General features: G+C 49.5%; 1 protein-coding gene across 6 annotated transcripts in view; it reads right to left on the minus strand.

Annotated features, from left to right (window-relative positions):
• The window catches only part of PRRC2A (proline rich coiled-coil 2A), a 1008219-nt gene that overhangs the window by 258569 nt on the left and 731459 nt on the right, over window positions 1–18191 (minus strand). For all 6 annotated transcript variants that reach the window (XM_069237153.1, XM_069237152.1, XM_069237151.1 and 3 more), the window contains exon 21: window positions 17434–17661. In XM_069237153.1, the coding sequence (XP_069093254.1) occupies window positions 17434–17661 (228 nt within the window). The remainder of the gene's footprint in view (window positions 1–17433; window positions 17662–18191) is intronic.

Consider the following 18191-nt stretch of genomic DNA (forward strand, 5'->3'; position numbering starts at 1 on the left):
ACTAGGTAAGGAAGGAGAGGGAGAGGAGGAAAAGCGTAAGCAAATATTCCTGACCAGTTCATCCATAGGGCATTGCCTTGGGATTGCTTGTGTGGGTATCTGGACGCGAAGTTTTGGCATTTTGCGTTCTCTTTTGTTGCAAATAAGTCTATTTGTGGTGTTCCCCAGAGTGTGAAGTAGGTGTTCAGAATCTGTGGATGGATTTCCCATTCGTGGACTTGCTGGTGATCTCGAGAGAGATTGTCTGCCAGCTGATTCTGGATCCCCGGAATAAACTGTGCTATTAGACCAATTTGATGGTGGATTGCCCACTTCCATATTTTTTGAGCTAACAAGCGTAACTGCGTTGAATGTGTTCCTCCTTGTTTGTTTAGATAATACATCGTTGTCATGTTGTCTGTTTTGACAAGGATGTATTTGTGGGTTATGATTGGTTGGAAAGCTTTTAGTGCTTGAAAAACTGCTAATAATTCTAGATGATTTATATGCAGTTTTGTTTGATGTATGTTCCATTGTCCTCTTATGTTGTGTTGATTGAGATGTGCTCCCCACCCTGTCATGGAAGCATCTGTTGTTATTACGTACTGTGGCACTGGGTCTTGGAAAGGCCGCCCTATGTTTAAATTTATACTGTTCCACCATAGAAGCGAGAGGTAAGTTTGGCGGTCTAGCAACACCAGATCTAGAAGGTGACCCTGTGCTTGAGACCACTGTGAGGCTAGGCACTGTTGTAAGGGCCTCATGTGCAGTCTTGCGTTTGGGACAATGGCTATGCATGAGGACATCATGCCTAGGAGCTGTAGTATTGTTCTTGCTTGTATTGTTTGGTTTGGAGACATGTGTTGAATGACTCTGTTGAAATTGTGGATCCTTTGTGGAGTTGGCGTTGCTACTCCTTTTGTCGTGTCTATTATGGCTCCTAGATATTGCTGTACTTTGCTTGGCAGAATGTTTGATTTTGCAAAGTTGACGGTGAACCCTAGTTTGTAGAGGGTTTGTATGACTTGATTTGTGTGGTTTGAGCATTGTGTGAGCGAACTGGTTTTGATTAGCCAGTCGTCTAGATACGGGAACACATGTATTTGCTGCCTTCTGATGTGTGCAGCGACTACTGCTAGGCATTTTGTGAATACTCTTGGAGCGGTTGTTAAACCAAAAGGCAATACTTTGAATTGGTAATGTATTCCTTTGAATACAAACCTTAGATATTTCCTGTGTGATTGATGTATTGGTATATGGAAATATGCGTCCTTGAGGTCTAGGGTTGTCATGTAGTTGTGTTTTTTGAGCAATGGTAACACTTCTTGTAGTGTGACCATGTGAAAGTGGTCTGATTTGATGAATGTGTTTACTACTCTGAGGTCTAGAATTGGTCTCAGTGTTTCGTCCTTTTTTGGTATCAAGAAGTACAGTGAATAAACTCCTGTGTTTATTTGTGTGCTTGGTACTAATTCTATTGCATTTTTTTGCAGTAGTGCTTGAACTTCTATCTCTAGAAGCTGTGAATGGTATTTTGATAAATTTTGTGTTTTTGGTGGTATGTCTGGGGGGAATTGCAGGAATTCTATGCAATAACCATGTTGGATAATTGCTAGGACCCATGTGTCTGTAGTTATTTTGTCCCATGCTTCGTAATATTGACGTATCCTCCCCCCCACTGGTGTTGTGTGGGAGGGGTGAGTGACGTGTGAGTCACTGCTTGTTGGTAGTGGTTTTGGGGCTTTGAAATCTTCCTCTATTCCTAGGGAATTGCCCCCCTCTATACTGGCCCCGAAAACCTCCCCTGTACTGTCCCTGGTAGGTGGGCGGTGCGGACTGTGAGGTGCTAGCTTGTGTGGCCTGACCCCGAAACCCTCCTCTAAAAGGTGTTTTGCGGAAGGTGTTATAAGATCCTCTGCTCTGCGGGGAGTAGAGTGCGCCCATGGCCTTGGCAGTGTCAGTGTCCTTCTTGAGCTTTTCTATGGCTGTGTCGACCTCCGGACCGAACAGAAGTTTTTCGTTTACTGGCATGTTAAGCACTGCCTGTTGAATTTCTGGCTTGAATCCAGACGTTCTGAGCCATGCGTGCCTACGGATGGTAACCGACGTATTAATGGTCCTTGCGGCCGTGTCTGCTGCATCCATGGAGGAGCGTATTTGATTGTTGGAAATGTTTTGACCCTCCTCAACAACCTGTTTTGCTCTTTTTTGCAGATCTTTTGGGAGATGTTCAATGAGATGCTGCATCTCATCCCAGTGGGCTCTGTCGTATCGCGCTAGCAGCGCTTGTGAATTTGCGCTGCGCCACTGGTTTGCTGCTTGGACAGCAACCCTCTTCCCGGCTGCATCGAACTTCCTGCTTTCTTTATCTGGGGGAGGTGCATCCCCAGAAGTGTGTGAATTTGCCCGTTTTCTGGCAGCCCCTACCACCACAGAATCTGGTGGCAGCTGAGAGGTGATGAATACAGGGTCCGTAGGAGGCGCCTTATACTTTTTGTCCACCCTAGGCGTCACTGCCCTACTTTTAACTGGCTCCTTGAAAATGTCCTTTGCATGGCGTAGCATGCCTGGGAGCATCGGCAGGCTTTGGTAGGAGCTGTGTGTTGAAGAGAGGGTGTTAAATAAAAAATCATCCTCTACTTGTTCCGAGTGTAGTTCCACATTATGGAATAGTGCTGCTCTAGCCACCACTTGTGAGTAGGCTGTGCTGTCTTCCGGTGGTGATGGCCTAGTTGGGTATGTGTCTGGGCTGTTATCAGACACTGGTGCGTCGTACAAGTCCCACGCATCCTGATCTTGGTCATCGTGGCTCATGGCGGTGTGAGCTGGCGAATGTGACGGGGTGTAAGTTGGCGAAGCCGGAGTTACAGGTGGAGGCGAGGGAGGAGGTGTTACCTTTTGTGCTGTTTGTTGCTGAGGAGTAAACTGAAGCGTTCTCTTTCGTTTGACAGGTGGAAGGGTACTGATCTTCCCAGTCCCCTGCTGAATAAAGATACGCTTTTGCGTGTGATCCACGTCAGTGGATTGCAGTTCTTGTTCAAATCTATGTTTCTTCATTTGTGAAGACATAGAATGCTCTTCAGTATAGGAGCCTGAAACAGGGTCTGATGTCGCTTTTTTCGGCTCCGAAAACCCTGTTGATTGTTTTTTCGGCTCCGAGGTAACCTTCCTCTTTTTGTGTGCCGAAAATTCTTGGCCTCTATGGTCTTCGGCGCCACTGTCTCGGCGTCGATCCGTGTCGACACCGAACTCTCGGTGTCGATGCTTCTGTTTAGCACTCTCTCGGTCCCGAGGAGGCTGCGTGCCGGTGTCTCGACCGAAGTCGGACGATCTCGACACTGAATGGGCCTTTTTCGGTGCCGACTGTTGGTCACCGAGAATTTGGGTGGAGCCATGGCCGGTTGGCAGTGGCGTCCCCTGGGCCTTCTTTCCTTTTTTAAGTTCTGATCTCGACGTCTTACTCACAGTTTTTGTAGAGTCTAGCTCGTCAGAGTCTGAATCCTGGATGGAAAAGGATTCCTCCTGTTCCTCTTCTGTCTCGAACTGTCGACGCTCCTTTGGCGTGGACGCCATCTGCAGTCTTCTCGCTCGACGGTCGCGCAGAGTTTTTCGGGACCGGAACGCCCGACAGGCCTCACAGGATTCTTCGCTGTGCTCGGGTGACAGGCACAGGTTACAGACCGAGTGTAGGTCCGTATAAGGATATTTGTTGTGGCATTCGGGGCAGAATCGAAACGGGGTCCGTTCCATCGGCGTTGTTCTCGACGCGGTCGGGCCGACTAGGCCCCGACGGGGTGCCGAAATCTACCCCGAAGGGCACCGAAGCGCTTCGATGTTCAACGCGTCGTCGTATGTGTCTATCTCGAACCGGATCGCAACGATACCGTCGAAAATCTTCCGTCTTCAGCTATCTTTCCGTTCTGAAACTCGGAGCGACAGGAACACGTCCGAACCCGATGGCGGAAAGAAAACAATCGAAGATGGAGTCGACGCCCATGCGCAATGAGCACAGAAGGAGGAGTCACTCGGTCCCGTGACTCGAAAACACTTCTTCGAAGAAAAACAACTTGTAACACTCCGACCCAACACCAGATGGCGAGCTCATGCATACCATGTGTATCTACAGCGACAGATGCCATCGAACTCTAATTTTCTAGGGTTCAGGGTAGCCCTTAAATACTAAATTTAAGGGTGTGTTTAGGTCTGGGGGGTTAGTAGCCAATGGCTACTAGCCCTGAGGGTGGGTACACCCTCTTTGTGCCTCCTCCCAAGGGGAGGGGGTCACAATCCTAACCCTATTGGGGGAATCCTCCATCTGCAAGATGGAGGATTTCTAAAAGTCAGAATGACCTCAGCTCAGGACACCTTAGGGGCTGTCCTGACTGGCCAGTGACTCCTCCTTGTTGCTTTCTTTGTTCCCTCCAGCCTTGCCGCCAAAAGTGGGGGCCGTGGCCGGAGGGGGCGGGCAACTCCACTAAGCTGGAGTGCCCTGCTGGGCTGTGACAAAGGGGTGAGCCTTTGAGGCTCACCGCCAGGTGTCACAGCTCCTGCCTGGGGGAGGTGTTAGCATCTCCACCCAGTGCAGGCTTTGTTACTGGCCTCAGAGTGACAAAGGCACTCTCCCCATGGGGCCAGCAACATGTCTCTGGTGTGGCAGGCTGCTGGAACTAGTCAGCCTACACAGACAGTCGGTTAAGTTTCAGGGGGCACCTCTAAGGTGCCCTCTGTGGTGTATTTTACAATAAAAGGTACACTGCCATCAGTGTGCATTTATTGTGCTGAGAAGTTTGATACCAAACTTCCCAGTTTTCAGTGTAGCCATTATGGTGCTGTGGAGTTCGTGTTTGACAGACTCCCAGACCATATACTCTTATGGCTACCCTGCACTTACAATGTCTAAGGTTTTGTTTAGACACTGTAGGGGTACCATGCTCATGCACTGGTACCCTCACCTATGGTATAGTGCACCCTGCCTTAGGGCTGTAAGGCCTGCTAGAGGGGTGTCTTACCTATACTGCATAGGCAGTGAGAGGCTGGCATGGCACCCTGAGGGGAGTGCCATGTCGACTTACTCGTTTTGTCCTCACTAGCACACACAAGCTGGCAAGCAGTGTGTCTGTGCTGAGTGAGAGGTCTCCAGGGTGGCATAAGACATGCTGCAGCCCTTAGAGACCTTCCTTGGCATCAGGGCCCTTGGTACTAGAAGTACCAGTTACAAGGGACTTATCTGGATGCCAGGGTCTGCCAATTGTGGATACAATGGTACATTTTAGGTGAAAGAACACTGGTGCTGGGGCCTGGTTAGCAGGGTCCCAGCACACTTCTCAGTCAAGTCAGCATCAGTATCAGGCAAAAAGTGGGGGGTAACTGCAACAGGGAGCCATTTCTTTACAGGAATGCTGACCTGAAGCCCTGAGGGGAAGACGGAGACGACAACTGCTTTGGCCCCAGCCCTACCGGCCTGTCTCCCAACTTCGAAGAAAACTGCAACAGCAACGCATCCAACAGGGACCAGCGACCTCTGAAGCCTCAGAGGACTGTCCTGCAACCAAGGACCAAGAAACTCCCGAGAACAGCGGCCCTGTTCAACAATCTGCAACAAAGCAGCAACTTTTAAAGACCACACGTTTCCTGCCGGAAGCGTGAGACTTTCCACTCTGCACCTGACGCCCCCGGCTTGACCTGCGGAAAACACCTCAGGGAGGACTCCCCGGCGACTGCGAGCCCATGAGTAACCAGAGACGACCTCCTGAGCCCCCACAGCGACGCCTGCAGAGGAAATCCAGAGGCTCCCCCTGACCGCGACTGCCTGTAACAAGGGACCCAACGCCTGGAACCAGCACGGCACCCGCAGCCCCAGGACCTGAAGGAACCGAACTCCAGTGCAGCAGGGACCCCCAGGCGACCCTCTGCCTAGCCCACATGGTGGCGATCCCGAGTAGCCCCCCTGTGCATGCCTGCTTCGTTGAAGAGACCCCCGGGTCTCCCCATTGCTTTCAAAACAAAACCCAATGTTGCACTCTGCAGCCGGCCGCCCCTGTGCCGCTGAGGGTGTACTTTCTGTGCCTACTTGTGTCCCCCCCGGTGCCCTACAAAACCCTGCTGGTCTGCCCTCCGAGGACGCGGGTACTTACCTGCTGGCAGACTGGAACCCGGGCACCCCTGTTTCCATTGAAGCCTATGTGTTTTGGGCACCTCTTTGACCTCTGCACCTGACCGGCCCTGAGCTGCTGGTGTGGTAACTTTGGGGTTGCCTTGAACCCCCAACGGTGGACTACCTTAGACCCAACTTTGAACCCTGTAAGTGTTTTACTTACCTGTGAACTTAATTACTTACCTCCCCCAGGGACTGTTGATTTTTGCACTGTGTCCACTTTTAAAATAGCTTATTGGCATTTTTGCCAAAACTGTACATGCTATTGTGATCATTCAAGGTTCCCAGCATACCTGAGTGAAATACCTTTCAGTTGAAGTATTACTTGTAAATCTTGAACCTGTGGTTCTTAAAATAAACTAAGAAAATATAGTTTTCTACATAAAAACCTATTGGCCTGGAATAAGTCCGAGTGTGTGTTCCTCATTTATTGCCTGTGTGTGTACAACAAATGCTTAACACTACCCTCTGATAAGCCTACTGCTCGACCACACTACCACAAAATAGAGCATTAGAATTATCTCTTTTTGCCACTATCTTACCTCCAAGGGGAACCCTTGGACTCTGTGCACACTATTTATTACTTTGAAATAGTATATACAGAGCCAACTTCCTACACCCACGTTGCCGGTGACAGATGCTCAGGACTGGTACGTCGAGTGCTAACGCAGTGGTCGCAGCTTTAGTTCGAGCAGAATGAGCACACAAACCCTCAGGGTGTTGCTTTTTGGCCAGTGTAGGAAAGCGCCTCTTTTTGACATGGCTATCCCCCCACTTTTTCCCTGGTATCTAATGTGATTTCGACTGAAAGTGCACTGGGTTTCTGCTAACCAGGTCCCCAGTGCCAGGTCTTTCCTTAAACTGTACAACTATTTCACCAATTAGCAAGTTTTTTAGCACCCTCGTAAGTCCCTAGTAAATGGTACCCCGGGTTAATTAGGGCCCGAGTTACTAAAGAGGGTCCCCTAAGGGCTGCAGTATGAATTGTGCCACCCTAAGGGACCCCTCACCAAGCACATGACAGGCTTCCATTGAAGACTGCTTATCTTGGTGCAAACAAAAGTGAAAACACGACACGGCACGCAGTCTGGGTGCCATATTTCCTAACTGTAAGGAAATGGCTCCCTGTTGCAGTTTCCACCCACTTTTTGCCTGATACTGATGCTGAGTTGACTGGGAAGTGTGCTGGGACCCTGCTACCCAGGCCCCAGCACCAGTGTTCTTTCACCTAAAATGTACCATTGTCTCCACAATTGGCACACCCCTGGCACACAGATAAGTCCCTTGTAAAAGGTACCAGTGGTACCAAGGGCCCTGTAACCAGGGAAGGTCCCTAAGGGCTGCAGCATATGTTGTGCCACCCAAAGGGACCCCTCACCTAACACATGCACACTGCCATTGCAGATTGTGTGTGTTGGTGGGGAGAAAAAGGCAAAGTCGACATGGCATCCCGCTCAGGATGCCATGCACACAAAATGCTGCCTGTGGCATAGGTAAGTCACCCCTCTAGCAGGCCTTACAGCCCTAAGGCAGGGTGCACTATACCACAGGTGAGGGCATAGCTGCTTGGGCAATATGCCCCTACAGTGTCTAAGTCTATTCTTAGAGATTGTAAGTACACTGTGGCCATATTAAGTATATGGTCTGGGAGTTTGTCAAAAACAAACTCCACAGCACAATAATGGCTACACTGAATACTGGGAAGCTTGGTATCAAGCTTCTCAGAATAATAAACCCACACAGATTCCAGTGTTGGATTTATTAAAAAATGCACACAGAGGGCATCTTAGAGATGCCCCTGTATTTTACCCAATTGTTCAGTGCAGGACTGACTGGTCTGTGCCAGCCTGCTGCTGAGAGACGAGTTTCTGAATCCATGTGGTGAGGGCCTTTGTGCTCTCTGAGGACAGAAACAAAAGCCTGCTCTGGGTGGAGGTGCTTCACACCTCCCCCCTGCAGAAACTGTAACACCTAGCAGTGAGCCTCAAAGGCTCAGGCTTCGTGTTACAATGGCCCAGGGCACCCCAGCTAGGGGAGATGCCCACCCCCTGGACACAGCAACCACTTTTGTCGGCAAGTCCAGGGGAGATAATGAGAAAAACAAGGAGGAGTCACCAACCAGTCAGGACAGCCCCTAAGGTGTCCTGAGGTGAGGTGACTCCTTGTAGGAAGTTGGCTCTGTATGCACTATTTCAAAGTCAGGAATAGTATGCACAGAGTCCAAGGGTTCCCCTTGAGGTAAGATAGTGGCAAAAAGACCATTCTAATGCTCTATTTTGTGGTAGTGTGGTCAAGCAGTGGGATTATCAGAGGAGTAGAGTGAAGCATTTGTTGTACATACACAGGCAATAAATGAGGAACACATACGCAGAGACAATTCCAGGCCAATAGGTTTTTGTATAGAAAAATATATTTTCTTAGTTTATTTTAAGAACCACAGGTTCAAGATTTACAAACAATACTTTAAATGAAAGGTATTTCACTTAGCAACTTTAGGAACTTTGAATTAGCAAAATAGCATATACAGTTTTCACATAAATGACATATAGCTATTTTAAAACTAGACACTGCAATTTTCAACAGTTTCTGGGGGAGTTAAGGGTTTGTTAGTTTTTGCAGGTAAGTAAACCACCTACAGGGTTCAAGTTTGGGTCCAAGGTGGCCCACCGTTGGGGGTTCAAAGCAACCCCAAAGTTACCACACCAGCAGCTCAGGGCCGGTCAGGTGCAGAGGTCAAAGTGGTGCCCAAAATGCATAGGCTTCAATGGAGAAGGGGGTGCCCCGGTTCCAGTCTGCCAGCAGGTAAGTACCCGCGTCTTCGGAGGGCAGACTAGGGGGGTTTTGTAGGGCACCAGGGGGGGGGGGAACACAAGTCCACAGAGAAAGTACACCCTCAGCAGCATGTGGGCGGCCGGGTGCAGTGTGCAAACAAGCGTTGAGTTCTCAATAGAAATCAATGGGAGACCAAGTGGTCTCTTCAGCGATGCAGGCAGGCGAAGGGGGGGGGTCCTCGGGGTAGCCACCACCTGGGCAAGGGAGAGGGCCACCTGGGGGTCGCTCCTGCACTGGAGGTCGGATCCTTCAGGTCCTGGGGGCTGCGGATGCAGTGCCTTTACCAGGTGTCGGGTCTTGGAAGCAGGCAGTAGCGGTCAGGGGGAGCCTCGGGATTCCCTCTGCAGGCGTCGCTGTGGGGGCTCAGGGGGGTCAACTCAGGCTACCCATGGTCTCGCAGTCGCCGGGGAGTCCTCGCTGCAGTGATTGTTCTCCACAAGTCGAGCCGGGGGCGTCGGGTGCAGAGTGCCAAGTCTCACGCTTCCGGCGGGAAACGCGAGTTGTTTCAAAGTTGCTTCTTTGTTGCAAAGTTGCAGTCTTTGGTGAACAGAGGCGCTGTCCTCAGGAGTTCTTGGTCCTTCTAGATGCAGGGCAGTCCTCTGAGGCTTCAGAGGTCGCCGGTCCCTGTGGAAAGTGTCGCTGGAGCAGTGTCTTTAGAAGTGGGGAGACAGGCCGGTAGAGCTGGGGCCAAAGCAGTTGGTGTCTCCGTCTTCTCTGCAGGGTTTTTCAGTTCAGCAGTCCTCCTCTTCTTAGGTTGCAGGAATCTGAGTTCCTAGGTTCTGGGCAGCCCCTAAATACAGAATTTAGGGGTGTGTTTAGGTCTGGGGGGGTTAGTAGCCAATGGCTACTAGCCCTGAGGGTGGCTACACCCTCTTTGTGCCTCCTCCCTGAGGGGAGGGGGGCACATTCTTATCCCTATTGGGGGAATCCTCCATCTGCAAGATGGAGGATTTCTAAAAGTCAGAGTCACCTCAGCTCAGGATGCCTTAGGGGCTGTCCTGACTGGCCAGTGACGACTCCTTGTTTTTCTCATTATCTCCTCCGGCCTTGCCACCAAAAGTGGGGCCGTGGCCGGAGGGGGCTGGCAACTCCACTAGCTGGAGTGCCCTGTGGTGCTGTAACAAAGGGGGTGAGCCTTTGAGGCTCACCGCCAGGTGTTGCAGGGGGAGGTGTGAAGCACCTCCACCCAGTACAGGCTTTGTTACTAGCCACGGAGTGACAAAGGCACTCTCTCCCCATGTGGCCAGCAACATGTCTGGTGTGTGGCAGGCTGCTAAAACCAGTCAGCCTACACGGGTAGTCGGTTAAGGTTTCAGGGGGCACCTCTAAGGTGCCCTCTGGGGTGTATGTTACAATAAAATGTACACTGGCATCAGTGTGCATTTATTGTGCTGAGAAGTTTGATACCAAACTTCACAGTTTTCAGTGTAGCCATTATGGTGCTGTGGAGTTCGTGTTTGACAGACTCCCAGACCATATACTCTTATGGCTACCCTGCACTTACAATGTCTAAGGTTTTGCTTAGACACTGTAGGGGCATAGTGCTCATACACTTATGCCCTCACCTATGGTATAGTGCACCCTGCCTTAGGGCTGTAAGGCCTGCTAGAGGGGTGACTTATCTATACCTGTAGGCAGTGTGAGGTTGGCATGGCACCCTGAGGGGAGTGCCATGTCGACTTAGTCGTTTTATCCCCACTAGCACACACAAGCTGGCAAGCAGTGTGTCTATGCTGAGTGAGGGGTCCCCAGGGTGGCAGAAGATATGCTGCAGCCCTTAGAGACCTTCCCTGGCATCAGGGCCCTTGGTACCAGGGGTACCAGTTACAAGGGACTTACCTGGATGCCAGGGTGTGCCAATTGTGGAAACAAAGGTGCAGGTTAGGGAAAGAACACTGGTGCTGGGGCCTGGTTAGCAGGCCTCAGCACACTTTCAAATCAAAACTTAGCATCAGCAAAAGCAAAAAGTCAGGGGGTAACTGTAAGGAAATGCCTCCTTGGCATGGTTGCCCCCTGACTTTTTGCCTTTGCTGATGCTATGTTTACAATTGAAAGTGTGCTGAGGCCTGCTAACCAGGCCCCAGCACCAGTGTTCTTTCCCTAACCTGTACTTTTGTATCCACAATTGGCAGACCCTGGCATCCAGATAAGTCCCTTGTAACTGGTACTTCTAGTACCAAGGGCCCTGATGCCAAGGAAGGTCTCTAAGGGCTGCAGCATGTCTTATGCCACCCTAGAGACCTCTCACTCAGCACAGACACCTGCTTGCCAGCTTGTGTGTGCTAGTGAGAACAAAACGAGTAAGTCGACATGGCACTCCCCTCAGGGTGCCATGCCAGCCTCTCACTGCCTATGCAAGTATAGGTCAGTCACCCCTCTAGCAGGCCTTACAGCCCTAAGGCAGGGTGCACTATACCATAGGTGAGGGTACCAGTGCATGAGCATGGTACCCCTACAGTGTCTAAACAAAACCTTAGACATTGTAAGTGCAGGGTAGCCATAAGAGTATATGGTCTGGGAGTTTGTCAAACACGAACTCCACAGCACCATAATGGCTACACTGAAAACTGGGAAGTTTGGTATCAAACTTCTCAGCACAATAAATGCACACTGATGCCAGTGTACATTTTATTGCAAAATACACCCCAGAGGGCACCTTAGAGGTGCCCCCTGAAACTTAACCGACTGTCTGTGTAGGCTGACTAGTTCTAGCAGCCTGCCACACTAGAGACATGTTGCTGGCCCCATGGGGAGAGTGCCTTTGTCACTCTGAGGCCAGTAACAAAGCCTGCACTGGGTGGAGATGCTAACACCTCCCCCAGGCAGGAGCTGTAACACCTGGCGGTGAGCCTCAAAGGCTCACCCCTTTGTCACAGCCCAGCAGGGCACTCCAGCTTAGTGGAGTTGCCCGCCCCCTCCGGCCACGGCCCCCACTTTTGGCGGCAAGGCTGGAGGGAACAAAGAAAGCAACAAGGAGGAGTCACTGGCCAGTCAGGACAGCCCCTAAGGTGTCCTGAGCTGAGGTGACTCCAACTTTTAGAAATCCTCCATCTTGCAGATGGAGGATTCCCCCAATAGGGTTAGGATTGTGACCCCCTCCCCTTGGGAGGAGGCACAAAGAGGGTGTACCCACCCTCAGGGCTAGTAGCCATTGGCTACTAACCCCCCAGACCTAAACACGCCCTTAAATTTAGTATTTAAGGGCTACCCTGAACCCTAGAAAATTAGATTCCTGCAACAACAAGAAGAAGGACTGCCCAGCTGAAAACCCCTGCAGAGGAAGACCAGAAGACAACAACTGCCTTGGCTCCAGAAACTCACCGGCCTGTCTCCTGCCTTCCAAAGAACTCTGCTCCAGCGACGCCTTCCAAAGGGACCAGCGACCTCTGAATCCTCTGAGGACTGCCCTGCTTCGACGACGACAAGAAACTCCCGAGGACAGCGGACCTGCTCCAAAAAGACTGCAACTTTGTTTCAAGAAGCAGCTTTAAAGAACCCTGCAACTCCCCGCAAGAAGCGTGAGACTTGCAACACTGCACCCGGCGACCCCGACTCGGCTGGTGGAGAACCAACACCTCAGGGAGGACCCCCGGACTACTCTACGACTGTGAGTACCAAAACCTGTCCCCCCTGACCCCCCACAGCGCCGCCTGCAGAGGGAATCCCGAGGCTTCCCCTGACCGCGACTCTCTGAAACCTAAGTCCCGACGCCTGGAAAAGACCCTGCACCCGCAGCCCCCAGGACCTGAAGGACCGGACTTTCACTGCAGAAGTGACCCCCAGGAGTCCCTCTCCCTTGCCCAAGTGGAGGTTTCCCCGAGGAAGCCCCCACTTGCCTGCCTGCAGCGCTAAAGAGATCCCTTGATCTCGCATTGACTAACATTGCGAACCCGACGCTTGTTCTAACACTGCACCCGGCCGCCCCCGCGCCGCTGAGGGTGAAATTTCTGTGTGGGCTTGTGTCCCCCCCGGTGCCCTACAAAACCCCCCTGGTCTGCCCTCCAAAGACGCGGGTACTTACCTGCAAGCAGACCGGAACCGGGGCACCCCCTTCTCTCCATTATAGCCTATGCGTTTTGGGCACCACTTTGAACTCTGCACCTGACCGGCCCTGAGCTGCTGGTGTGGTGACTTTGGGGTTGCTCTGAACCCCCAACGGTGGGCTACCTTGGACCAAGAACTGAACCCTGTAAGTGTCTTACTTACCTGGTAAAACTAACAAAAACTTACCTCCCCCAGGAACTGTGAAAATTGCACTAAGGGTCCACTTTTAAAGTAGCTATTTGTGAATAACTTGAAAAGTATACATGCAATTGAAATGATTCAAAGTTCCTAATGTACTTACCTGCAATACCTTTCAAACAAGATATTACATGTTAAATTTGAACCTGTGGTTCTTAAAATAAACTAAGAAAAGATATTTTTCTATAACAAAACCTATTGGCTGGATTTGTCTCTGAGTGTGTGTACCTCATTTATTGTCTCTGTGTATGTACAACAAATGCTTAACACTACTCCTTGGATAAGCCTACTGCTCGACCACACTACCACAAAATAGAGCATTATCTCTTTTTACCACTATTTTACCTCTAAGGGGAACCCTTGGACTCTGTGCATGCTATTCCTTACTTTGAAATAGCACATACAGAGCCAACTTCCTACAGTAACCATGCCAAGGAGGCATTTCCTTACATCCCTGCCTTTAGAAATCCTCCATCTTGATTTTGGAGGATTCCCCCAATAGGAATAGGGATGTGCCCCCATCCCCTCAGGGAGGAGGCACAAAGAGGGTGTAGCCACCCTCAAGGACAGTAGCCATTGGCATCTGCCCTCCCAGACCTAAACACACCCCTAAATTCAGTATTTAGGGGCTCCCCAGATCCCAGAAAATCAGATTCCTGCAACCTGGAGACGAAGAAGGACAGCTTACCTGAAGACCTGACAGAGACACCAACTCCTTTGGCCCCAGCCCTAGCGGCCTGTCTCCCCACTTCAAGAAAAACGACAACAGTGACGCGTCCCCCAGGGTCCAGCAACCTCTGAAGCCTCAGAGGACTACCCTGCATCTAAAAGGACCAAGAACTCCAGAGGACAGCGGCCCTGTTCCAAAGAAACTGCAACTTTGCAACAAAGAAGCAACTTTTTAAGACCACATGTTTCCCGCCGGAAGCGTGAGAATTTCCACTCTGCACCAGACGCCCCCGGCTCGACCTGTGGAAAACGAACACTACAGGGAGGACTCCCCGGCGACTGCGAGCCCGTGAGTAGCCAGAGTTGACCCCCCTGAGCCTCCATAGCGACGCCTGCAGAGGGAATCCAGAGGCTCCCCCTGACCGCGACTGCCTACTTCAAGGAACCCGACGTCTGGTAAAGACACTGCACCCGCAGCCCCCAGGACCTGAGGGAACCTAGCTCCAGTGCAGGAGCGACCCCCAGGTGGCCCTCTTCCTAGCCCAGGTGGTGGCTACCCCGAGGAGCCCCCTCATCCCCCTTTGCCTGCATAGCTGAAGAGACCCCTGGGTCTCCCATTGAAACCTATTGCAAACCAGACACCTGTTTGCACACTGCACCCGGCCGCCCCTGAGCCGCTGAGGGTGTACTTTCTGTGCCTGCTTGTGTCCCCCCCCCCCCCCCCGGTGCCCTACAAAACCCCCCTGGTATGCCCTCCGAAGATGCCCTCTGAAGTCGCGGGTACTTACCAGCTGGCAGACTGGAACCGGGGCACCCCCTTCTCCATTAAAGCCTATGCGTTTTGGGCACCACTTTGACCTCTGCACCTGACCGGCCCTGTGCTGCTGGTGTGGTAGCTTTGGGGTTGCCCTGAACCCCCAACAGTGGGCTACTTTGGACCCAACTTTGAACCCTGTAAGTGCTTTACTTACCTGAAAAACTAACAAATACTTACCTCCCCCAGGAACTGTTGAATTTTGCAGTGTCCAATTTTAAAATAGCTTATTGCCATTTTTGCCAAAACTGTACATGATATTGTGTTGATTCAAAGTTCCTAAGATACCCGAGTGGAATACCTTTCATTTGAAGTATTACTTGTAAATCTTGAACCTGTGGTTCTTAAAATAAACTAAGAAAATATATTTTTCTATACAAAAACCTATTGGCCTGGAATTGTCTTTGAGTGTGTGTTCCTTATTTACTGCCTGTGTGTATGTACAACAAATGCTTAACACTACCCTCCGATAAGCCTACTGCTCGACCACACTACCACAAAATAGAGCATTAGAATTATCTCTTTTTGCCACTATCTTACCTCTAAGGGGAACCCTTGGACTCTGTGCATGCTATTTCTTACTTTGAAATAGTGCATAAAGAGCCAACTTCCTACAGCCTGGTTTCTAGACACTGCCTACAGTTCACTAAGAGGGGATTCCTGGACCTGAAATAAAGCGTAAGTACCTTGGGTACCCACCACACACCAGGCCAGCTTCCTTCAATGTCCCTGACGCCCTCTGATAGATGTGGGTCGGTCCCACTACATAGAGGGACCAACCCCCTTTTAGGGGTACTTAAGGGCTGTCCGAGGGTGGGTTCTCAAATTCGTCCAGCAAGAGTCTTCAAGTAACTCTGTGCAAGACATCTTCTGCTCCTGGCCTCCGAAACCACTGCTGGTCTGCTTCTGGAACTGAAACAAAACTGAACCCAGGTAGGAGGGCTCCCAATGCAACACTGTTTCTCCAGCTCCAGCAAGCTTTCTCCAACATCTGTGGCTGTGCATCATCCAGGGTATCAAGGACTTTGCCTGCATCCAAAAAGCAATAAGGAATTTCCCTGGGAGTGAAGGAGTGTAGGAAGCTTGCTCTGTATTAACTATATCAAAGTAAAATATAGTGTGCACAGAGACCAGGGGTTCCGCAGAGGCTTAACAGAGGATAAGTAGATAATACTAAAGCTCTCGTTTATAGTAGTGTGGTCAAGCAGTTCGGCTTATCAGAAGGTAGTGTAAGCATTTGTTGTACATACACACACAGACAATAGAAGAAGCACACACTCAATGACAACTTCAGACCCATTGTTTTTAAATACCTAACTTATCTTTTTAATTTATTTGTAGAACCACAAGATTGTGAGCTGCTGGTGTGGTAACTTTGGGGTTGCCTTGAACCCCCAATGGTGGGCTGCCAATGCCCCAAACTTGAGACTTGTAAGTGTTTTACTTACCTTCAAAACTAACCTTTACTTACCTCCCCCAGGAACTGTTGATTCTTGCACTGTGTCTACTTTGAAAATAGCTTATTGCCATTTTTATAAAGACTGTACATGATATTGTTTTCATTCAAAGGTCCTAAAGTATCTAAGTGAAGTACCTTACATTTAAAGTATTAATTGTAAATCTTGAACCTGTGGTTCTTAAAATAAACTAAGAAATGATATTTTTCAATATAAAAACCTATTGGCCTGGAGTAAGGCTTTGAGTGTGTGTTCCTCATTTACTGCCTGTGAGTGTACACAACAAATGCTTAACACTACCCTCTGATAAGACTACCGCTCGACCACACTACCACAAAATAGAGCATTAGTATTATCTCTTTTTGCCACTATCTTACCTCTAAGGGGAACCCTTGGACTCTGTGCACACTATTTCTTACTTTGAAATAGTATACACAGAGCCAGCTTCCTACAGTAGGTACAAAACCAGAAGTCCTCCTCGTGGTTGTTGGTCTTTCGAAGTCAACATCCTGTTTTTTCCTGGAGTAGTTGATGATTCTTAACTGCCACCCAAATGTTACTAAGCCCTGGGTGTTCTCTATACAGCTGCTTAAAAATCACTTCCATTTTCCTTCCTATCGATAATATACAGTACTTCCTAGTTTTCTGATACCATAATTAACAGGAGAGGATAATGACTGGTAAAGAGGAGCTGACTGACGGCCCACCAGCAGTCTGCAGCGGATGAGGCAGCATTGAGAAAACTGCTCCCCATTCCAACTGATGAGACCCCATCAGGCCCCTACCTCCCACTCCCCACTCCCCCATGACTCTCCTACTATTTGAACTCTTTCTATATGCTGCTTATCTGGTTCCATTTCCACTTCCACAGTTACATATTTGTTAAATGTGGTTTATAACAGGTAAGAAAAGGTTTGCTGCAAGGTTGTGAGGTGTCAATTTTCTTCTGTCACTGTGATGACTAAAACTAAGTTAAACAAGTGAAGTTTATTTGGGAAAATGGATTTAAAACAGGCAGCCGTTTCCTGCAATTTTCACAATTTAAACTGGTTTTATTTATACTAAGGAGGGAAGCGTAGCAGGATTCCCCTAAATGGTGTGACTATTAGAGTGTGTATTACAATCAATGAAGATATGATGCAGATCAAATAAATCCTACGGGAATGTTTGTATTTGTGGTTAAGGTGTACAACCTGATTATTTATACCAGTTTGGTTTCTAAATGAAAAGTGTTCAGTACAAACCTTATACATTTTGCAATGATTAATCAATGCAACACCAGTTACCTTGTTGTCCTTGGGGAGACTGTCCTTGGCAGAGTACCTTCTCTGCTCCTTAGGCTCCTCCAAAGCTCCACTCACTGGTTCCCGTTTGTTCCCTCCCAACAGTGGTGGTATTCGTTTTCCGTTCACGTTTTTTAGGCCTCCATCAGGAGAACTGCGTTGACTGCAGCTGGTGGAGGAGACCTGGGAGTCACTGCTTAAGTCCACACCGCTATCAGACTGGCTCATCTGCTGCAAAGGGGAGAGAGGTAAATCGTTTATAGTTTATGTATTTCGAAAAATATGTATCTGGCATTAGAATAAAAAATGTGTTGTTAAAGGAAGTGGGTGATTTACATAGAATGGTACAGTTACAGTTTTGTTAGGTTCTTTAGCACATTTGAGAGTTCACTTTGATGGAGTGATGTCAGAAATCAGGTGAAAAGTGCTTTTAATGAAGGCCTGTAGTTGATAGAGCAAACGAGCAAGCTACTTACCTTCTGTAGCACTTTTTCTGATGGATACACTAGCTACCTGTGGATTAATCTAATCCACATCTAATTAATTCCCCCCCAATGCGCAGCATTCGCTGTAAACTTCTTTCCAGCTCTGCACGTCGGCGAGGACGTCACAATTGCCCGACTCCACGCGGCTCCATCTGACGTCATCGTGGCAATAAGAGGTCCCCGCCGGTGTGCTGACGTCAGTTTACACCATTTTTTACGTGTCTTTGAGGCGAACAGGTGAATACTGACATTTCATACTCATTATGATTGTATCCA

Source organism: Pleurodeles waltl, chromosome 6, assembly GCF_031143425.1.
Source record: "Pleurodeles waltl isolate 20211129_DDA chromosome 6, aPleWal1.hap1.20221129, whole genome shotgun sequence".
In the NCBI taxonomy this organism is placed as follows: Eukaryota; Metazoa; Chordata; class Amphibia; order Caudata; family Salamandridae; genus Pleurodeles; species Pleurodeles waltl.